Consider the following 22,322-nt stretch of genomic DNA (forward strand, 5'->3'; position numbering starts at 1 on the left):
AACGTCCCCCTCCAGTCTTCATTAGACATGAGAGGTGGGTAAATACAAAATGTTACACCTGCCTTTTCCTTATAACTTCTGTATAAAACTTATTGAAGCAACATTAATTCCAGTCCCTTGTCTATTACAGAAATCCAAAGCTTTTGTTCTCAAAAGCTAATATAATAAATGTTGGGGAGCTAATCATAAATACAAAAAGGTTAATCAATGCTTCAGACTGTTCAATCTCTATGCGCACTGGGACTCCTAATATATTCAATAATGAAAAGGCAACAAAGAAAAAAACCCTAGATTTTGTTTTCAAATAAAAATTCCTAGTAATTCAAAACCTCCAGTGGGTTGCCTCCTTTTTTGATTTGTACTATTTGGGTTCCAACTGCAAAACACCGACTGCCTTCATTCCCCCATTTCACTTTGCATGTGCCATTGATGTGGCTTTTTAAGACAGAAGCCCACCATGTGGTTTAGAGGCCCTGGGAAAGAAAATTATAATGGTGGGGGAAGAAATGGATCAGAAATTTACATTAAAATCCTGCCATTTCACTGCACTGTAGAAAACTGTGGGGACAAAGGAGCACCTGAGTAGCTGTAAGTCAGTTTCTGTTGCATCTGAACACAGCACAGACATTTCAGAAGAACTAAATAGGCACGTGCTAATACCACACCAAGTCAAAGTAGACCACTTCAGCCTGGCTTTTATGCAAGGAACACAACATTCTCAGTAGGAGTCCCTTGAGGCTCCAGAAAATACTTCTTTCTTTCCTGCTCAAGCAGTAGCTCCAGCCCCAGCCCTATTCTGTCAGGCACTGTGGGCAAGAGTGAAAGGCAATCCTGTCCTGCTTGCCCACGGTGGAAGCAGGTGGGACAGCAAATACTACCAGACAGGAGACACTGTCCAAGATTTAAAGGATTGGTTTCAATGCTCAAGTTCTAATGAAAGCCAACATGACCTGGCTTTCCTTTTTTCTTTTGAAGTATGACAGTTTGCAATGAAAATCTCCCCAGCTCACACAAGAAATTAACAGTGGATTTTAGACCAGCACCCAAATCCTGTAGTGGTGGATCACTTTGCTTTCCAAATTCACCAGGAGCAAGGACATCCTTCAGTCTTGGAAGGGAAGGTTAAGCTTGATTCCTGTGAAGAAGCTCTTGCCTGTATTCTTGGATCTTACTTAATGCGGAATGTGTCAGCCTGACACATCTCTACACTCAAGAGTCCCCCCAAAAAAGGGGTATGGTTTATTTGTGTAACTGGAAAAGTGAGGAGGATCCAGAGGAGCAAACTAAGATCTGGCCTTAGGTTCTTCCACAAATTAGAGCTCTAAACACATACAGACCTACATTAAAGAGCAGCAATGCATAATTGCCTGGTGGGATTATGCTTAATGGAAGCCTGAGGATGTTCCCACTAATACCAGTTCTGTCTCATTCTTACACCCATGGTACAGGGCTGCTCTGAAGCTAGGCAAGATCAAAAGTCAAGCAGGGCTTTGTACAAATTCTTGGTCAACTTCAGTATCTGCAGCTTTTTTTCCTCCTCAGTACTAGGAGTGACAGGAACCATAATCAGAGTTTTTTTCCAAACAATGTGGAATCTTACTAAGTTGTTCTTCCTTTTGCCTGTTAGAGCACAGCAGTTATACACCTCTCCAGGTGAAGGCCCATCACATGGGAGCAACAGAGGAAAACTATGTTAGGAACACTAAGGCTTCTATTTCCAAAAAATCTTGGATGAGACATGACATTATATATGGGAAAAAAGAGTTACTAAAATATATTATTCTTAGGACTTGTTCTGTCTGTTCTGACAAAGTGTCTGTCTGAGTGTGTGTGTACACACAGGCACTGACCATCTGCCCTGACCCTCAGTACTCCTTAACACACGTTCTGGTAAATTAAAGGGGCAATGATGACCCAGAAAATGAATTTGTCTCATCTTCACATAATGGAAGAAGTGTGAGGTAATTAACTAGCCTTTAAGAATGACACTGTCGATTATTTCAGGACAATCAAATAATAGCAGTGAAATGGAGTCTGAATGGGAAGGACAGTATCAGATGTGCAGTTCAAAAAATAGCTGTTTGGCTTATCATTCATACCAAATTACTTGGGGGGGGAGGAAAACTATTTGTAACCTGTCAGTCTCAAGAAACCACAATTGCGATTATTTAAATAACACATAGAGAGGCTTCAGGCAATCACATCATTCTAAATTTAAGAAGTAGCACATTTCAGGCCCCAGATGATTTAGAACATTAACAAATGCTAGTTTAACCAGGGCAAGAATTTGATGGCCTTGTTGGTTCCCTTTAAAGCATCCATCATGGCACAAAGATAATCCAAATGGATGTGTTAGTAAAACATGAGAGCAGTGAAGAATCATCTGGGGTTTCAGAGGCCATCACACAGAAGGAGAAGCTGATTTTTAATGAGAACTTAGTTTGAAAATGAGCAAAACCACACAACTCAAGTCTATTCATCAAAGATGCTCTATGCAGCGGAAAAGTCTGGGGAAAAAATGAGCTAGGGTGTATGAGAGTGCAAGGCATGAAGAGTAAGACTGACCTTCCCATGCAGACCTTGAAGCTTGTACTCAGTGCCAGACAGGTCCTTCCTTGGCCTGATGCCCAGGAGGGAGCTGGATCCTGCGCACAGTGCAAGCACAGAACTTGGGAAGGCCTTTTCACTGCCCGCCACTGAGAGCTGGAATCATCCAGGGAGCAGAATATTCTCAAAGGCTGCTTCAAACCTGGACTGCAATACTCACTGTTCAGATCATCTCCTGCAAGCAGACAGCTCTTCATGCCTCCTTCTCCTCTTTCTGTGCCCCTCCTGTTTAGATCACCTGCTGTGCCCTGTTCTCCCAGGCACAAAAAGATTCCTTCAATATTTTTATACAGTGATTAAATTGGGAGTTCCAGCTGCTTTCTAAACACAACTAGCCACGGTAGTAATACTACAATCACATCAAGTTTGCCTTCTTTCACTTTCTAATGCCTGCTTAAGTGGATTAAAACACAAGGAAAATACAGGAAAAGCCTACTGCTTTCATACAAGAAAAAACCCCAGCCTTGAGCAGAGTGTTCAGACAAACAGAGGAAAAAAACATAATGAGCCTTCTGCTTTAAGACTGGTTCTTACATTGCCTGTTATACACTGGAGCTCAAGATTGCTTTTTCTACAATGTATATTTATACCAGTATGCAGTTGGGAGCATTGTGCACACACCCAACACTGAATGTCTCAAAAGATCTTGGTACACCACAGAATTATGGAGCTCTGCCTGTTGGGACGAAGGACATGCCACGTCCCCACAATACACCCGACACAAAGTGACTTAACAACCATCTCATCTTTCTCCTGATGTAACACTTCTGCAATGCAGCCAAAATGTTTGACAAAAAAATACCAAGTACTTTTATATGGCAGAAGAATTTTGAAAATTTAGCAGCAAAATCAAGACTAAGGTCAGTCTTCCCCAGTTAGAACTTCACATCAACAAAACACATAACCATACAAGCACACAACCTCAATGATCACCTGTGATCACAAACAAACTGATCGTGCTAGTTTTCCCTATAGGCTAAAACCAGAAATACAGTCTTTCTACTGCTGTGTCTTTCAGAGGAAACAGAATGAGATGGTGATGGGGAAAAAACTGGAGCTCTCCTAGCAAACAGCTGTTGCATAAGATTGTCATCTGTGATACAGGAAGGAAAAGCTACAATAATGTTACTTGCTTTATGAGTTTTGAGAACTCCTGATGAAAAGTACTATGCAAAAAAGTCCTTGCTTTTTAGTCACCCAAAGGATAGAAAACAAAGAGAAGCTCAATCATCTTTGCAAAGTCCTGTCCTTTGCTCTAGTAACTTTGCCACTGACAGACACAGCCCATAGAGCTTTTAGGAAAGACTCTCTTGGCTTGATAGCACCCACGACCTTCTCATATTCTACCCAGTTATATTTAAATGTACCTGAACAACCCCTAAATTATTTAAAAAACAGTTTGCATGCATTGATCTGTACTTGAAGAAACAACAGTGGAGATTTTGCTGCAGCCATCATATACCCCAGATTGTGAGAGACTATTGATGCGCAGCATTTTCTGGCCTTTCCTGCTTTCCCCATCCTTGCAGGTGGAACAATTCCCGTTCCAGTGTCCACAACAACAGTATGACTGATAACAACTACCAGGAAGAGCTCTCTATTTCACTGTGACTTCTAGAGGCAAAGACAAAACTAATTAACTCGGCCAAGAAGCCAGTATTCCCATAAAGTAACATCCCCTCAGGCCCTCCCTTGACTTCATACTCTGGCTTCTAATAAAGCTGGAATTTTGCAGTGAGGAACACACATGACAACTTCCAAAAAATCCCTGAGAATTGATCCAGTCATCTTTTTGTCTACATGGAGAAATCTACAAGCAATCTAAGCCTGTTTGGCTGCAGGTGTGATAAAAGCTGATCAGTGCCAAAAATGTTTACTGCTGCAGTCCATCTGTGTCCAGCCCTGAAACACCTGGTTAGAAATGACCAAATGCCAGGATAGCTGTGGTGCTACAAACACAAATCACAGGAAGTTTTCATGTCTAAATGTTTATGACATGGCTAACTTGACAGCAGGCTGCAGCCAGATTCCCGGAGATAACAGGTAGATCATCCCACTGGAAGTACAACACCCTGCCCTGCTGAGACCTGGACTGCAGTCCTGAAGGCCAGGAGACCTACAAGTCACTTGTACCAGGGGAAGATGTCCAAAAGGAGGTGCACAGCATCCCTGTCCAGAAGCAGAGTAAAGCAGCATGTACACAGCTTTTGTTATTCCCAGCAGCCAGAGCAGCTCAGAGCTCTGGGCTGTAACAGCCTGTGGAGTTTAGGTAACAGTCTTAACATCAAGAATCAGGTCAACTCTATTATTCTGGAGGAGAGTTTGAGGAACATTTCCGGCAGCAGGATGCTTACTAATAAGATTTTTTGCCCTTTTTAGATTATGGGGGTTTTTTAATTTTTTGGTGCCTGTTTAAAAGAAAAAAACAAAACAAAACAAACAAAAACCACAAAACCAAAACCAAACAAAGCAAATTAATAGATTCAACAGATTTTTTTACTATCTCTGTTAAGTGTTCTCCCTCCTGGCATGAGCTACACAATGGACTAAAATCGATTTTTTTCTCCTTAAAATACTGTAGCACATCACAGAGTTTAAGCAAAAGCAGAAGGGGTGAGAGAAAGGAAACGACAGATGAAAAGGGCAAACTGCATCTGTCACAATTCCAGCAACGCAGGAATGCTTCACAGGGCCTGAGCAATGATTTTAAGAGGAATACAAGCATTTTCTTCTCTTGTACAAAGCTTTTACAATGCAGCATCCTCTCCTCTCAAGCAGTCCTCACTGTGCATAACTCACACCATGAAGTTACTAGAAAGTGGCAAAATTAGAGGAAGTAGAAAAAGGTGATGAGAGGGCAGGCCGGATGATGGCTAATCAGTTACCCTCCTGACTGAAAACCGTGTGTAAGAAAGACACTGTATACTCAGTGCAATTTCACAGCTCTGACAATTAACTGTCAGCCTCTGGATGAGACCCAGCAGAGCAAATGTAATGCCTGAAATGTGGCTGGGAAAGTTTCCAAACCCAAGTAAAAACCTGGGAGATGCAGGTTCAACTTCTCCCTTTGCCACTGATCATCTGCATTATCTCAGAGCAAATCACTTTCAAGGCCTCCAGAGCACCTGTGCTGCAAGACCAGATTTCAGCCGGGCTGATCTCCCACCCAGGCACCAGAACAAGGCCTGAGATAGACACTCAGAAGTCCTCGGCATCCTCTGCAGATTCCTTTGCAAATTTACAACCAGTGTCTCAGCTGCTGCTGAGGTAGAGCTGGCTGAGTTCTTCCGGAAATACAGCCAGTCATGTTGGTCATATCTTTGGGAAATCTCACACAAGTGCTGAGCCCAGGAAAATTTGCCACTGTTCATTTATTGCTAAATCACTGGCACTTCTATAGCACAACTTCCTGTATCTTGACATTATGCTTGCAATAATGAGTCTGCAATTGCTGATGAAGGCTCTGAATGGTAACAAACACAAATTTCTACCTTTGATCCTAATCCTGAACGCGTTTCTAAAATTTACCTTCTCCTGAAACCTCTGACTGGCCCTACGCTTGAAAGATTTCACCTCTGAGCCACTAACTTATTTCTTCCAGATATACTGGACTGAGGAAAGGCACTATCAGCTTAGCCTTTGCTTACTCTCCCAATACAAACACAGCTCATGTGAGAGTTCCATTAGATTGACTCACCCTTGTTAACAACTCAAGCAAGAACTTAAGGTCCATCTACAACCACAGAGAGGTGGAGAAAGGGAGGCAGAACAGGAAGCTGAGCAAAGAAGGGTATGAGAAAGCTCATGTAACAATGCCCATCTGACACACTGCTCCAAAGAGACTCACTGGAAAGGCAATGCCACTGACTGCTTTGGCTCTAAAATGATGGCAGCAGTAACAATTACTGCTTCCCATATTCCTCACTCACCACCTCCCATATTCTCTTTGTAATGCACTACCTGTGCAATCACCTTCCTTTGCATTCCCACAAGCTGTGGTGAACTCACACCTCTGCCATGAAGTCCTTGCTGAGTACTCCTTATCAAAACATAAAGCTGACCCAAGGGAAAACCATCAATTGTTCTTAAAAACAATTCAAAAATTATGCTGAATCATTAAGTGATTTCATTCCTGAGGTCACAATACCCCATAAGCTCAAGCTTAGCCCCTGGGCAGCCCTTCCAAAATTGGGTTACACAACCATCAACACCCTTGCAGAAATGGAACCTTGGACTAAACATGATCCCAGCCATGGAGATTATTTTGGTTTTTCCTTTTGGGATTTTGCTCAAAACAAAATAGCGATGGTGTTTTATAAATAAATAGTAAACAACAGTGGCATTGCCAACATTTTCTTTTAAATTAAGCTCAAAAGGAGGAGGTCAACAGCAGCCCAAGTCTGCATATGTTGCATTCCTTTATCAATCTATTTCTTTCCACTGGCAAGAGAGGAGGAAGCAGAATTCAAAGTGAACATAATTTTGTGTGACTGATTTAACATGTACGAATACGAGTGACAGCTGCCCTGGTTTTCACCTCAATGGAAAACACAGGAGGCACCACAACAGGGATGTAGTTGGATGTGAACAGGTGAGCAGGTTCACCCAGAGCATATCACACAGGAATGTGTCCTGGTGGGTTTTGAATTTCTCCAGCCAAGGAGACTCTCTCTGGGCAGCCTGTTCTGGGGCTCTGTCACTCTCACAGGAAAGAAGTTTCTTCTGATGTTTACGTGGAACCTCCTATGTTCCAGTTTGCACCCACTGCCCCTTGTCCTATCACTGGACATCACTGAACAAAGCCTGGCTCCACCCTCCTGACACTTGCCCTTAACATATTTGTAACCATGGATGAGGTCGCCCCTGGGTCTCCTCTTCTCCAAGCTAAAGAGACCAGCTCCCTCAGCCTTTCCTCATCAGGGAGATGTTCCACTCCCTTCAGCACTTCTGTGGCTCTGCCCTGGACTCTTTCAAGCAGTTCCCTGTCCTTCTTGAACTGAGGGGCCCAGAACCAGACACAATATTCCAGATGCGGCCTCACCAAGGCAGAATAGAGGGGAGGAGAACCTCCCTTGACCTACTAACCACCCTCTTTCTAATATATACCCCAGGATGTCATTGGCCTTCTTGGTTGCAAGGGCACACTGCTGGCTCATGGTCATCCTCCTGTCCACCAGGACCCCCAGGTCCCTTTCTTCTACCCTGCAGGTCAGCCCCCAACCTGTACTGGTACACAGGGTTGTTCTTCCCCAGATGCAAGGCTCTACACTTGCCCTTGTCGAATTTCATCAAGTTTCTCCCTGCCCAACTCACCAGATCTACCTTCCAGTAGAAAGAAGCAAAACATTTTTGTTCCTTCTCCCCATATACCTTCATCGTGTGTTATCTACAGGCGCTTTGTGTGTGGTATGGATGAAATACATAATATTACAGCTTGGCTTATGAAATTGCTTTTTATGGCTCCCAGATCTTCAGCAAATGTACAAATAAATAGGAAAGAGAGAGGGAATTAGTTGCACACACATAAAGCAAAGCAAATACCAAAATGAGATAGCAGCAGTCTGCTAACTGGATGGGGAGAGCCAAAATCATAAGCATCCAGTTATTTTAGATGTCCTTGCCAACAGACTAACTAGAATATCATAGGCCAGGTGTCAGTGATTATAATCCCACCAATGCCAAGAGAGCTGGTCCCATTTACAGCAAAGCCTGACTTTGGCTCTTCCTCTGTAGCAGAAGAAATAATTTGTAAAGCATAGCCTTGAAAAAGCAGCCATCCAAACCATACCTGCAGCTCCCCAACTTGCAGGGTAAGGACCCAGTCAGTACAGGGCAGCTCCTGTACATTTGTGCCCCTTTGTTACATGCTAGAAATCTCACTGCTCTTACAACAACCAGCACTGCCCCTGCTCACGTGTGCAGCTGCTGGGAGAAAAAGAACCTGCGTAAATACCCAGGCATGTTGTTTCAAGGCCAGTTCTGCCATGGAAAACCAGTGGTTTATGGATGAGCTGAGCTGGATACTTCTAAAACCAAAACCATCACTGGGAACTTAACAGGCATGTTCACATGACCTCAGGCTATGCTTGGAGACCATCAACTATCACCAACTACCAGCAACAGAGCAGGCTCAGGCATCTTTTCCAGGTTAAAATGGCACTAACCTATTATTTGTTTCCTGAGACACACAATTTTGGACACCATAACTGCTTACAGATGGGAGGGTGGGGGAGATAGATAATAATTTGAAAAAAAAATAAATTGCTAAAACCAGTAAAATCAATAAACTTGTAAGCAATGAATTCTGAAAGCCTGCCTGCACTTATTTTGATAACCAGACACTCTCCTCCTCTCCAAGTGGTCCTTAAACCTCAGTCTGAGCACCCTGAACAAGCAAGTCAGACCTACAGAAGGATGCACCTCAGCCATGTCCCATTTATACAAAAGAGTAATTTCCTCACAAGTATATACATTTGGGCAAATTAGTAAATAATGAGATGTTCCATTTTATTTTTTTTCCTTAACATAAAACCTTGCCACTGCTGAAGACACTACAAGGTATTTTTTTCTTACCATTTTTAAGTACTGCACAGTGCATATCTATCCTTTTAAAGTGGAACCTTGTAGCTATGGAGACAAAGAATGTGAAATCCAAGCTGAAGACAGCATTTCAGTGGGGACTTATGGTTGCTACATGTGCCTTCAAGGATATGCTGCCTTCTGTCTCCTGAAATCTTCTGTGCTAATAGCCAGTGCTTCCTCAATCACCAGGCAAATACAGAGTGTACTTTCCATCAGTCACAGCCTGGGACAGCGCTGTCATGATGGTTCAGTACAACCTTACTGATTTACACCAGAACCAAGAATTCCACAGACAATACAATAAACAGCTTGAGTTCTGCAGAGCTGTGCACCAGCTTAACTTCACCTCAAAAGAGGAGCAGAGTTGTTCTATACTGCCACAGCACCTGGAAACCTGGAAAAATGGGGTCCCCTTGTGTTTAATGCTGTGTGTAACTATTGACATCAACATGAAGAAATTATGCCACACTGACCTTCTGTTACCAGACCTGTCATAATCCAAATTATCCAAATATCAATCTCCCGAACATCACACATTCCCTATCTTATGTGCACTACGACCATAATCCAAATTCTTTTACAGATCATGGTTTCATTACGTGGACTTCAGTTATGGTGTGCAGATTCAGCTGTCTTCCATATCACCCTGATGTAAATTAAACAGCATTTTATTCAAGCTAATGAAACTTCGGTGGTGTTAAACTTGAGCATGAAAAGGAGACAGTCTTTCAGGACAAATTAATGTTCCTTGTGACAGCCAGTGAAAATTCAAAATAATTTTGTTAGTATCACTTTCTACTTGTGCTGCTAACAGGAAAAAACCTCCACACTTTCATTCCCATGATACTGGTAGAAATAATAAGGGTATGGCAGGTTGGTTTCTTTTTTGAAGACAACACCACTCTGGAGAAAGCAACCCCAAAACACATTTTTTTTTTCCCATCATCTCTGTGGTCCGAAATCAGTTAGGGATTTCAGGTGCCAAATATGAAACATCTTAAAGATGCCACATTGTCAGAAAGTGAAAACATCCACTTTTAAAAAACCAGGATCCTAGAACTGCAGCCCACTCAGCACTGCTCATCTTTAGCACACTTTTCATCCCAACTGGCTGTCAAAGGCATTGATCAAAATCTAACCAAGTCAAACCCAATTTGCACAAATGGATACTAATAAATTTCAACGGGCACATGAAGCACTCTCAGGAAGGCTGTTCACAACCAAGAATGCAAAATCAACCACAGTCTCCTAATACCACATCACGTGTGGGATTTAGGAACAAGCACTAAAAAGTAATTGCACAAATCCTCCTTACCAGGAATAAATAAGCAAAGGCGTTCTCAGGTAAACACATTTCTTATATACTCATTAATGGAGTCACTGATAATGGAGCAATGAAAAATATGGTATTTTCTTGCCACAGCTGAACAACAGACAAGTGAAGCACTGAGAGCTTTTCCTATTTGTATATTCCATGTTGCTGAGTCAAAATCATTACACAGCTTTAAGCACATGAAACTATTAACTCCAGTAGAGTTGTCTCTCAAGCTAAGTCTTCACTGATCACTAAGATGAAATAAAATTAAAAAAAACAATAACCTCCTTCTACCCACACAGATATTTGCAAATGTACTGTTTGACCGAGGGCCTTTACAAGGCTCAACTTCAGAAAAGCTAGTAAGGCAGCTGGTGTCTTCCTGCTTCTCAAGGAAAACAAGTGAATGCCTAACTCTAGGGTTGTGCTGCAGTCCCTTATCTTTAAATATGCCATAAACTGCTAAAGATTTGATGTGGGGTCTGGAGTAAAGAGCTTTCCGTATTTATTTTTAAAACATGAAAGGTCTTCAAGCTCCTGCTTCTACCAATACATGAAAAATGCGACTCTCTTTTAGCCACTGCTAGTAAAATGGAGAGCAACACTCCAGATGCCTTTATCATAGTAGTTTACTTCAACTTAATCTATATTTTTCTGAAGTCTAAATTATTCCAAATAGCCACCATCATTCCCCTGACTGTTGTTCCTTAACGAGAGAAACTTTCATCCCGAAAAGCAAAAAAAAAATTAATTCATCTTTCTAGTGTTTATAGACACCTCAAGAGCTTCAAACATTTACCTCTCCTTCCCAGCAGCTGAAATGTGTTTAGGAGGATCATGGTTCATACCTCACATTCCCTGGAGCCAGAGATGGTATACGTGCAGGGCCCAGATCCATTAACGGATACATCCATGGTCTCAGAGTTTGTTGGCTTGTAGTCCACGTAATACTCCTGTAAAGGGGAGTTCATTTGTCTTTCAGACTCTCGGGCCTTTTTCCTGCGCCTCTTCATGAGCGAGTGCTGCTGGAGTTGCTTCATGCTCGCTGGGTAGCGCTTCCACGACACGTAGATAACCAACAAAATCATGGCCACAGAAAGAAAGAGGGCCACGCTCCCAGCAATGATTTTGTGGAAGGAAACGTGCTCATACTCTGGTTCCACTCCAGGGGTTGGGAGGTCTGCAGATGGGCTTGGCACAACAGACGTCGGCTGATTGCTTTCCAGTTTGGAAATGGTAGGTTTAGGAATGAAGACAGGTCGCGGGGGGGTTTTGGGTGCCTGGTATGATCTTTCAGTAACCACTACCTGGATTTCAGCACAGATATTATATGTTTCCACGGCATCGCTCACTTTTTCACCCTGGATATGTTTAGGGCCTGCACATATCATAGTGCTTTCTTTATTTCCTTTGAAATTCTTAAGCCAAGTAAACAGAGGGCAAATGCTTCGAGTACATTCCCACATATTTCCGGACAGAGTGATGGAGATGAGCGAGATCCACGTATTGATGGTCTCCTGAGAAATGTTGGTGAGTTTGTTGGAATCCAGGTTCAGCTTTTGCAGGTTGGGAAGGCACTGGAAGGTCCCAGGCTCTACCCCTGTAATGTCATTTCCTGATAAATCCAAGTTGTGCAAGGAACTCCAAGTCCACGTTAACCCTTGGCTAATAGACCGGATCCTATTCCACTGCAAGTAAATGGAGCGAAGGTTGAAGAGGCGTGGAAAGTGGGCAAAATTGATCTTAGAAAACTGGTTGTGCTCCAAGTGGAGCTCTGTCAACTTCAAAAGGCCAGCGAAAGCGTTACGGGATAAGCTCCGGAGGCGGTTGTAGCCCAAATCCAGGAAGTCCAGATTTCGGCAGTCTTGGAAAACTCGGATGGGCACGGTTTTCAGGGAGTTGGACCGCAAGTGCAAGATCAAGAGTTTACGAAGCCCCTTGAACTGCTCAGACTGCAACACCTGCAACTTGTTGTAAGAGAGGTCCAGATTGCGGAGGTTGGGGACGGGGTGAAATGTTTTATTGTGCAGATGGGTAATTTTGTTGGAGCTTAGAATTAATTCCTTCAGCCTGCGGATCCCCTGAAATGCATCCTCATCCACGGAGCTGATGTAATTATGGTCAAGATAAAGCCATACGAGCTGATTGAGGCCCGCAAACTGATGTGATTTAAGCTTCTGGATGCTGTTGTACCGTAATGATAAGCCTTGAGACCCTCCAGAAATATTCTGAGGGATGTCTCTGAAGGCATGAGACTCGCAGTACACAATCTTGCCATCACATCTGCAGTTCTTGGGGCAAGCTCGCTGAGCCCCCGCAAGCGTAACAAACAGCACCATGGGAAGCAGCACTAACACCACACTCATGCCTCTCAGCTGCTTAATTAAATGGAAACCTACAATATTAAAAAGAAAATAAATGTGCATTGTAAAGCCATTAAAATAAATCGCCAACAGATTACTAACGTCGATGGGGTTTCAAATAAAGCATTAGTGAAGCAGGGGATTTGAAGACAACCTGTTTGCCTCCTGTCTTGGACTTTTTGTTGTGTAAATGCCTGCTCCTTTGAGTTTCTGGTTTGCCATCTCTCCTACCCAGCCATCACCAGTACTACTCTTGTTATTCAATTACGTGTGTGTGATTTATGAGCCCTAAGAAGGACCAAGAGCCTGTTCTCTATTCGCTTTTCTCCTGTACATCATCTCTCAATGTAGCTGGTATATGCTTATCGCTAGATGCTGAGGTTTTAACAATAAACATATTTGTCAAGTCACTGTGCTGAATGCTCCACAGTGCTGGCAAGGAAATGAGCCAAAGCTTCTGGTATTTACATGCTGCTAAGTGTGTTCTTTAATAAAAGCAACTGCAAGTCCAGTTTCGCCAAAAATTACTGCAAAAAGTGAGAAATCTTTCAAATTCCATCTTTCAAATGTGTATTAATTATAAACAGTTAGTACAGACTTTACATTTTGCATTGAGTGATTTGTTTTTAAGAGTAGGTTTAGGTAGGTTTACTCTTTATTTTTATGTACCTAAAATATATAAATAGATGCACAGAAACCATGAACAACCCTACAGAGAAGTACACCATATAATGGGACCTCAGTACCAAGATAATGGTAGAAGACATTTCTTTAAAATGGATTGTAGTCTTAACACATACTGATGTTATCTACATGTGGCTGTGAATAACTAAGCATTTATTATGTTGTATAAACATTATAGAGCCTATGAAAATATCCACGCAAATTCTATATATAAACACTGCCTTAGGAGCAGCAAAACACAGAAAGTTTAAAGGGGTTTATTTGTATTTCAACTCCCCTCTCTCTTCCACAGCAACACTGATTTTAAGATTTTGCACTTGAAATGTCAAATTTATCATATAGTAGCAATGCTGTTATGTGAAGCTGGGCACATTTTCCACAGTCTTTGAATAATTATGAAAGGGAGTCTGGGGGTTGTCAGGAAATCCAACATACATATGCATGCTTTCCTTAGCTTTTAATAATTTTAGAACTGGTGCCTCTGTTCAGAGTCGCAATCTTGATAAGAATTAAAATGCATTCTTCCAATGGAGAATATTTTAAGGGCCAGAATCTCCTCAATAAATAACTACTTTATTATTTATCACACACACAAAACCAAGCCTGTGCTGCAGTTATTTAATCCAATTTGAAACCAAGGGACAATCTGCAAAATAATTCCTAATTTAAAATGCCCCTGACTAGATGTCTCTGCCTTTCACTTTAATGGTTAGATTTTTAATTTAAATCCTCATCTTTTGCTACTGCCTATGTGCCAGCAGCAGCCAGCTAGAAATATGTTCTAGCTGTTACAGACTTGGGGGCTGGGGGGAAGGAGGGAGGGAAATAAACCTGTCACACTTGAGAAAATAAGACTGGCAAATGACTGCTGGAAATCTAGCAGCAATATTCGGGGCATCTTTTCAGGACCAAACAAGGCTTTTCAAAACCACCTATGCAACAAAATCACCCGCTCCCCCTTGCTTCCCACATACTGTGAAGTGTTAACAGCCCTTTCTGACAGCCTGAATAATACCACTACAGGCTCATCAAATATGAATATAAACCCAGAAGAAATGCTGGGTGAGGGTGCCTCATGCATACATGAACTTATCTATACGTGTGCAGGTGTGTGGGTGGGTTGTGCAGAGAGAAAACGTACTCCCTACAGCCCTTAACTCAGTGCATGCATTTACAGATTAATTACATATAAAACCACTGCAGGAGGAAAGGTGTGCATGTGCTTATGTGTAGGGGGAAAAACATGATCTAAAAATACAATAGCAAGTAGAGTGAGTCACCTGGCAAAGGAATGCACTGCTGCTGCTGAGACCATTTCCCCCTCTTGAACAGCTAATAATCAACTGAAAAATATACCACTCAGCTGCAGCCTGCTAACAAACAAACAAGAAAAGTTCACTTACCCATCCTTTTGTCATCAACAAACGTCCTCCTTCTCCTTTCTCCAGCTGTTTTCTTCTCTCTCTTTCCTTTTTTAGCTTTCCCTTTGCCTCTCCTTCTCTTTTACAAACTGCTCCCTTCTCTTTAAACCCTCAGAATCTTCATGTCACAGCACGGTTGCCACTCACATCACCGCCATCCAGCGTGCATGCCAGAAACCCACACAAAGTTCCCTAGAGAGGACAAGCAAGAATTTTGGGGATGAGGAAGGGAAAGGACAGGGAAGGGGTTGGGGGTGGGGAAGACAGGACGAAGGATTGAGGGGAGAGTGTGTGGGGGGGTAGGGAGGGACTCTAAGCTCTGAGAGCCATTGTGTAAGTCATCAGAGAACCATCAGCACTAAGTAGCAATCAGGAAGTAGCAGCTCTTGCAGACCAGGCAGGTGAACCAACTTCTCCGGGAGAAATAAAAAAATCTTTCCCGGTACCTAACGTCTCTCATTCTGCTGCCTTTTGCCATTCCCAGACACAGCAATCCATCCTCCAGCTCCCCAGCTCCTGAAGCAGGCAGGCATCCTGTGCTGTGCAAGACCCCAGTTTAAAAGCTATGCAGGATAGGTTTATCCATTTAGCTGGTCAGGTTTAAAGTGTTTTGTAGCTGTGCTGAGAGGCAGCTCTTGTCTAATTCGGAAGGCTTTCCAGAGAGTGATGATGCTTTGGAGCTTGTTGGTGCTAATGTTCTAGTTTGTGATACACTGAGTGCCCTCCACTGGAGAAAACAGATCACACATTAAAGGCATGAACAAGTGATCCTGTCATTGCTATGCAGACTTTCTTCCTTCAGAAGAGAAAATTAAAGACACAGCCTTGCCTTGCCCACCGTCATCCCTCCCCAGACCCCTTTGCCTTCCCTAGATTATTAAGTGTTTATATTGTGGATTTTCTGGCAACTGGTGTAAAACACTAAACACCTGCTCCCTGGGTATTTGGGAACCTGATCTTTTTATAATCCATCCGACCTGTATATTTTTCTTGGGCAAATTCTAAACTGTTTTTATTTTCCCGTAGTGGTAGGGCAAGAACAGGAGAAGTAATGTTTGCAGATTAAAAGTGACAGTCGTGTTTGGGGAGGAAAGGGGGGACAGGAAACATACAAACAGATCAACCCTACAAAAGGCATTTAATTGCATGCACCAAATCCAAACGTAAACATACTGAAACCAGCTTGGTCTTCCTGTATTTTTTTTTAATCTAAGTGTCTTTAAGTTAGAAAAATACTGAGTTTGATAAGCAACACAGAATTCAAGCTGCAGAATTCATGACACATTTTTTTTTTTTTCTAAATTCCCCAGTTCTCTCCCCCTCGGGAAGCAGTGACTGCTGCAGCCACAGTTTTGCTCTGGATTTCAGCAGACCTCAGCCAAAGACCCTCTGGTGCCATCCAGGGCATGACACTTCCACAGTGTTTCACCTCCTGCTATTTCTCTGGCGAGCTTACCAGGGCTTGCATTAATTCTCATCCAGGTCAAGCAAAGATGCCAAAGGGATTTGGAGCAAGTGCAGGACCACATGGAGCTCCTCAGAGTTAGCTCTGGTTAGCCCCGTTAGCTAGGAGCAGCAGAGAATATAAGCCTCAGTGCAGCCTCACATACACAGATGTACCATTTTTGGTTTCAGACTCAGGCTTCTCAGAGGGCAGCACTGCCTTGTTTCCTGCTAGTTGTAACCTGGGTTCCTAAAGCTTATACATTTGTGCTGTCTGTCCAGCTGCTCCATGCTCCTCCTGTGCTACACAGACATCAGGTAATTTGAAAACAACTCCCCACCTAAATCTTGAGTTTACATGCCCAAATGGTGGAAGTCCTTTTTATAAAGTCTGTCATGAGCTGAAGCATTATGTGCTATTTATTTTTTAAACTATTTTTAAAATTTTTCCCCTTACGACTGAAGAGCACCCTGCCCAGCATTTGACAGCCAATGTTGCTTGAGGTTTCTGTGCACTACTACTCATCATGCTGCTGCTATAACAAAAAAGAAAATGACATGAAACTCAGGGCCAGATTCTGAGCTCTTCTATTTTAGTTCCTTATTCCTGGCTCCAGTACAACGACCACTGCTTACTCCCACAATCCATTCCAAGGAAGTCAGTCCTGCCCAGCCCAAACCCCTGCAGGATCTCCATCAGAGCAAAAAGGATGGGACACAGAATAGCCAAAGCAGTCATCCCGTGTCTGCTTCTGGACTACAACATCTTAAAACTTCTGACTAAAAAACCCAGTTTGGTTTGTCCTGTTTTGAGAATTCATGGTTATCTATAAGTTGGATTTTTTTTCCGTAAGAAAAATACTGTAAGTAATCACTATTTTTATTCTCAATTGGCCAGAAATACATACAACTCCCTCAAACAAGATTCAGAACTTAATTATCATAAATGATATTGTAAGTACTTTTTCCCATTTCTCTATTAACTACATCTGCATTAGTCAGTACCACTTTAGCTAGCATTCATATTTATTCATGATATAATTTCCTAATAAAGGTAAAAGCTAAAGTGTGCAGTTATTATACCTTGCATTGATAATTCTCCAGGAAAAGTCCATTTGAAACTCTGCCAGATCTGAGAGTGAGCTGAGGAGAGAAACATCTAAAGACACTGTACACATTTTCAGAGGATGTCTTTTCCTGGACCCTTTGATCCTACAAGGGCTGAAGCAGCATTGTCATAAGCTGTCCTTCTGCCAGATACTTATTGAGAATCAAAACCCCACATTCCTACAAAATGTTTTAAATCTTTTTGTTTTCAAAAAAATCCCATGATACTGCACTGGAAAATTTCCCAAATTCCAAACCAGAAAACTTCTAGTACTTAAGCTAAAATCAAGCGAGCTTCAACTCCTCAGCATAAATGCCCCTCATTATCTTTTTTTTTTTTTAAAATATATACTTTCTGACAAAATAGAAGACAAAAAATATTTGAACATTTGCCAAAGCAGAAGAAATGGTAAAGGTTCAATCAGTCTACATGAGTGACTTTAAAAGGTAAAAATCCTTGAAGAAGAAAGGAGGATGAAAACGCCCGTTTGTGGTTTTGTTCCATTTCTCTAGAGCAGCAAGAGGTACAAGATCTGCAACAGCTGAGAAACCTGATGTGTTCTAAGTGCTCAGTTGATCCTCATCCAACTGGCAAAGTTTCCTGCCACATGACCAAAAGTTACCTACATAAATTTTCCATACTAATAATTATGTGTGCCATGGCATCTATAGCTTCTGTTCCAGGACAATGGATCTGTACGTGTCTAATTAAGTTTTTGATCAATACTAACTGCTGTGATTATTTTATATACATCAAGTGTGTATATGCACACACACAGTCAAGTCAGCTTGGAATTTTAGCCTTGAGCCTTTCAGCCTTTTTCCATGTTTCCATGCACAAAAAATTAAAAATTAACACCAATATCTTATATTTACCTGGTACACTGACATTGCAATAGGTACAACCAGCCCTCATAACCTGCCTCTATGGAAGAGAGGAGATTTACAGCCTTGAATAACTTTTCCTAGTAGCATCAGTGGTAGAATTCCTGCTGTAAGGAAATTAGCTCATGGTTGTTGGCCAATTTCTTATTTTCTGCCTGTGGAGACCTCTAAGGTTTGCACTGTTCCTGCATAGTCTATTAAAAAATTTCTTAGTGGGAAAGATATGAGAGAAATAAGCAAACTTCAAAGGTGCTTGAGCCTGTCCACAGTATTGCCAGATCCAAGTTCACAAGGCTCATGACTCAGGCAGCAAATAGCACTATGTATTTCCCCTTGATCTACTCAGCCATTAAGGTTGGATCTGAGTTGCATTTTCAAGGCTTTACAAAACCATTTAGACTTCTTGGATAGATTTAGAGGTTTCAGGCACAAAAAGAACAAATACAGTCACCCAGACAAATTATAAAGCAAGAATCCTCCTCAAAGTATTTCCAGAACACATCCATAAATTCTGTGATGACATTCATTTAATAAAGATGAGCAGCCTTTAGTTGAAATTCACTAAGGATGGAAAAGCCACCCAACTCCTGTGCAAGTTGCTGCTGTGTATAATAAATAGTCCATGCTACTGGAGACTTTTAGCAGTCAGAGCTCCTTGGAAGAGCCTGGAATCAGCACGAGTCCTGCTTCAGTGTCTTTCCTTGACCAACCCGAATCCCACAGCAGCCACACATCAGCCTTTGCTCCCAACATCTCCTTTTTGATCAGGTGCAAATGTAACCAACCAATGTGTATGACAGATCCTCCGATGTGCAACCACAGACACAGCCCTGATACAGCCTCTAACTCCAGTAGTTTTCCTCTTTAGTGTAAGTACAAAGTTTGATACAACTCAGCACATAGAATCACATCTTCTCAGCTGAGGTGATCCCAGCTTCAGTCCCTGCATCTCATCCCTGGTGGCAGATAATGCTCCAGGGAAAGCTGGACTTGACACCAAATACTGGGCTTAGATGCTCTCCAGTGTTTTTCCAAACCAATATTCCTACAAGCAGATCATCTTCACCAAGATGCACTTCCTTTTAATTTAATTAAGGTTTTATTTACATTTTTTTCTATCTATTAACTATTTTTATTTACAGATTTATTTGCTTAGTGACAAGTGTCTAATTCAGCTCTAACTGCTTTTAAAACTTCTAAACAGCCTTAGCAAACCCAGTCAAAAAATAAACAGACAGCCCAACAATACAGATAGTTCAGATCCCAAGATTAACTAGAACATAACTCCTCCTCAAATGCAATCCTTGCTTTTCTAGCCAAATGCCAATTCCTTAGGTTGTACCTCTAACAAATAGCTTGCAGGACCATGTATCAGAATTTGCAGGGCAGCATGATATAGACAAAAGATTCTTCAGGTGTTCACTGCTGTCAATAGTTGGGAGACTGAAATGAAAAGATGGTTGCAACCATAACAGTTTGACCACCCCCCCATGTTAGCTGGGTGTGTGGTGATGTGAACAAAGTGGAAAACAAAATGCTGACAATGTTCTTCTGGAGTAGGTTGAAGCCTGTCTTTGGCAGACAGTAGGAAACCAGAACATGAACCATTAGTAATTGGTCTGTTTTCAGAAAAGCAAAAGAAATCAAATACATGCACATGCTCACATCCTTCCTTTCCTGAGGACTTATCACAATGATTTATACTTTAGCTAGATGAAAATCCTCCTAGCATGCTCATGGCACTGGTGTCCTATCACTGCATCTTGTGGCAAATACTGTTTTGCTCACACAGTTGTCCTTTAAATAAGTTTCATCTGAGATTACAAAAGTTGTTTTATTTAATATATTCACATCAGTGTTATTTGCCAAATAACAACACATTGTGGAATTGATTGGCACTGAGAAGGTAATCAATGAGTGTTATCACAGGTAAAATATCAACTCTCATCCCAACTGTCAACAAACAAAAGAAAAACTTGCCTACTAAAAAGATCACGTGCACACCCACACAAACACACAGAGTAACTGACTGCAACACAAAACTGAGCTGATGAGCTCCAGATCAAACAACTTCTGTTTTCCATTTTGTTGTGTTTGGCTGCAATAAAATGGGAAAAATCCTGCCCTGTGCTGTCCTTGGAGCAGAATGCATATTCTCTCCCATGCGCTCCAGCAACTGGTTCCTCTGTTGACAACAGACACACCAGCAGTAAGAACAATCCCACAGGTTCTGTTCAGCTGGAAGAAGGATGTTTCAGACTGTTCATGCGCTGGGAAATACAACACAAATTGAGCAAGAAAAAGTAGGACTAGAAGGCTGAGCCAAAAATTTCCAGTCCTGGAAGCAGTTAAATGAGCAGTGGAGTGTCAAATGTGCCAGTGGAGGTGATGAACCAACCCCCCAGTTCCTGCTGGCAGCTCCCCTGCTCCAGTGCCACTGCCAGCCCAGCCCAGCCTGCAGCAAACCCCCAGCCCGGGGCCCTGCCACCTCCCATAGCCAGAGCAGGGGGTTCTCTGCTCCAAGGAGAAGGTCACATTAGGGGAGATGTGCAGCAGTGAGGGCTCTCCAGCTACGCACACTGATGGGGATTTCTGAAAATACAGCCTTTTGTGTCTTCCTCTGTCTTCTTTCAGTGACAGACAAGTCTACATCAGGTAATAAGAGATGCATTTGTTCTTCAGTAAACTCTAAGAAATTAAGTTGAATACCTCCCCCCCTCAACTGTATCTACTTGGTGATGAGTCTATGCAGCCTTCGTTGAAAACTCCTACGGCTTCTAAAAATACTGTATTTGTTGAGAGAATTAAATCTCTAAATACACCCAAGAAACCAAGTCTCTGCTTTTGAGCAGCATTTGTCAGTACAGCCTGGGATCTTCATGTGACCTCCTCAGTACTTGTCTTCTCAATACATGGGGTGCCAGTATTTGAGCTTGGGCCACACGTGAAAACTTTGTGCCACTAGCACTCGGAGTCCAATCTGTGCAATGACAAATGCACAGCCAAGGTCACACACAGTCGCCTCCAGTTGAGTGGGTGGGACACTGGTTTTCCCTTCCACTCTCCTGTTCCAGTGCAACAAAAATACACACTGAATTGAAAAGACAGCTGCAAAACATCGATCAGAGGGTATCTGACTCCTTTTCTTCAGCTAAGAAAAATGATTAAAGCATTTCCAAAGGACACAAACAAGCAAAACCCAAACAAGTCACCAACAAAAATACTAGTTTTGAAAAATAATTACTACAGTGGCTGGAAAACACCCAAAACCCTAGATGCCAACCCTGAAATGTTTCAAACACTAAAATGTTCTTTTAGCACTTCACTGAAAAGCAGTAACATTTTTAAGCTAGCCAGTTTTGACTTTTCACCCATACTATTTCTTGAAAACAATCAATAGGACATAGTGTGCATTTTAAGAAAAAAATAAATTAAATACCTCCCACTCTCACTTCCTCAGGCTGATGCCAAACTGACTGTACAACCCTCATTGCTCCTGTATCCCTATGGTCATTTTGTTATAAGAAGTCAGGAATAAATTCACTTATGAAAACCAACTTTCAATCATCTTTTCTTGTTTCTTCATAATGCACTGCAACACAGTTAGGCACATTTAAGATTTTTCCTACAGCTCCTTGTAACTGCAGCCCGTTGAGTAACACTAAAGATTAAGATTAACCTGCAGTTGCTAAGCTCTGGTCTGCTAAAGCCAACACCAATGGATCCATCAGCCACTATGTAACACTTTGAAGCACATTTGTTAGACCCCCCTTGTCAAGCAGCTGAGTTTTGGCAGACATTTCAGTGGGCATTTAAGTCAGGTTTCATTCCAGCTTTTAAAAAGTGTTTTATTAAAACAGATAGGATTTAAATAAATGAATTCACCCCAAAGGACATCTGGACATCTGTTACGTA

The 22,322-nt window shown here is 42.0% G+C and overlaps 1 protein-coding gene across 3 annotated transcripts in view; it reads right to left on the minus strand.

Annotated features, from left to right (window-relative positions):
* The window catches only part of LRRTM4 (leucine rich repeat transmembrane neuronal 4), a 212,183-nt gene that overhangs the window by 184,656 nt on the left and 5,205 nt on the right, over positions 1 to 22,322 (minus strand). For 2 of the 3 annotated variants that reach the window (XM_051640953.1, XM_051640950.1), the window contains exons 1-2: positions 14,955 to 15,651; positions 11,353 to 12,899 (exon numbers count right to left, since the gene is read on the minus strand). In XM_051640953.1, the coding sequence (XP_051496913.1) occupies positions 11,353 to 12,899; positions 14,955 to 14,958 (1,551 nt within the window). In that variant the 5' untranslated portion in view covers positions 14,959 to 15,651. Of the gene's footprint in view, positions 1 to 11,352; positions 12,900 to 14,954; positions 15,652 to 22,322 lie in introns of those variants that run through there. The other variant, XM_051640952.1, reaches the window with a different exon arrangement.

This window comes from Apus apus, chromosome 26 (assembly GCF_020740795.1).
Source record: "Apus apus isolate bApuApu2 chromosome 26, bApuApu2.pri.cur, whole genome shotgun sequence".
In the NCBI taxonomy this organism is placed as follows: domain Eukaryota; kingdom Metazoa; phylum Chordata; class Aves; order Apodiformes; family Apodidae; genus Apus; species Apus apus.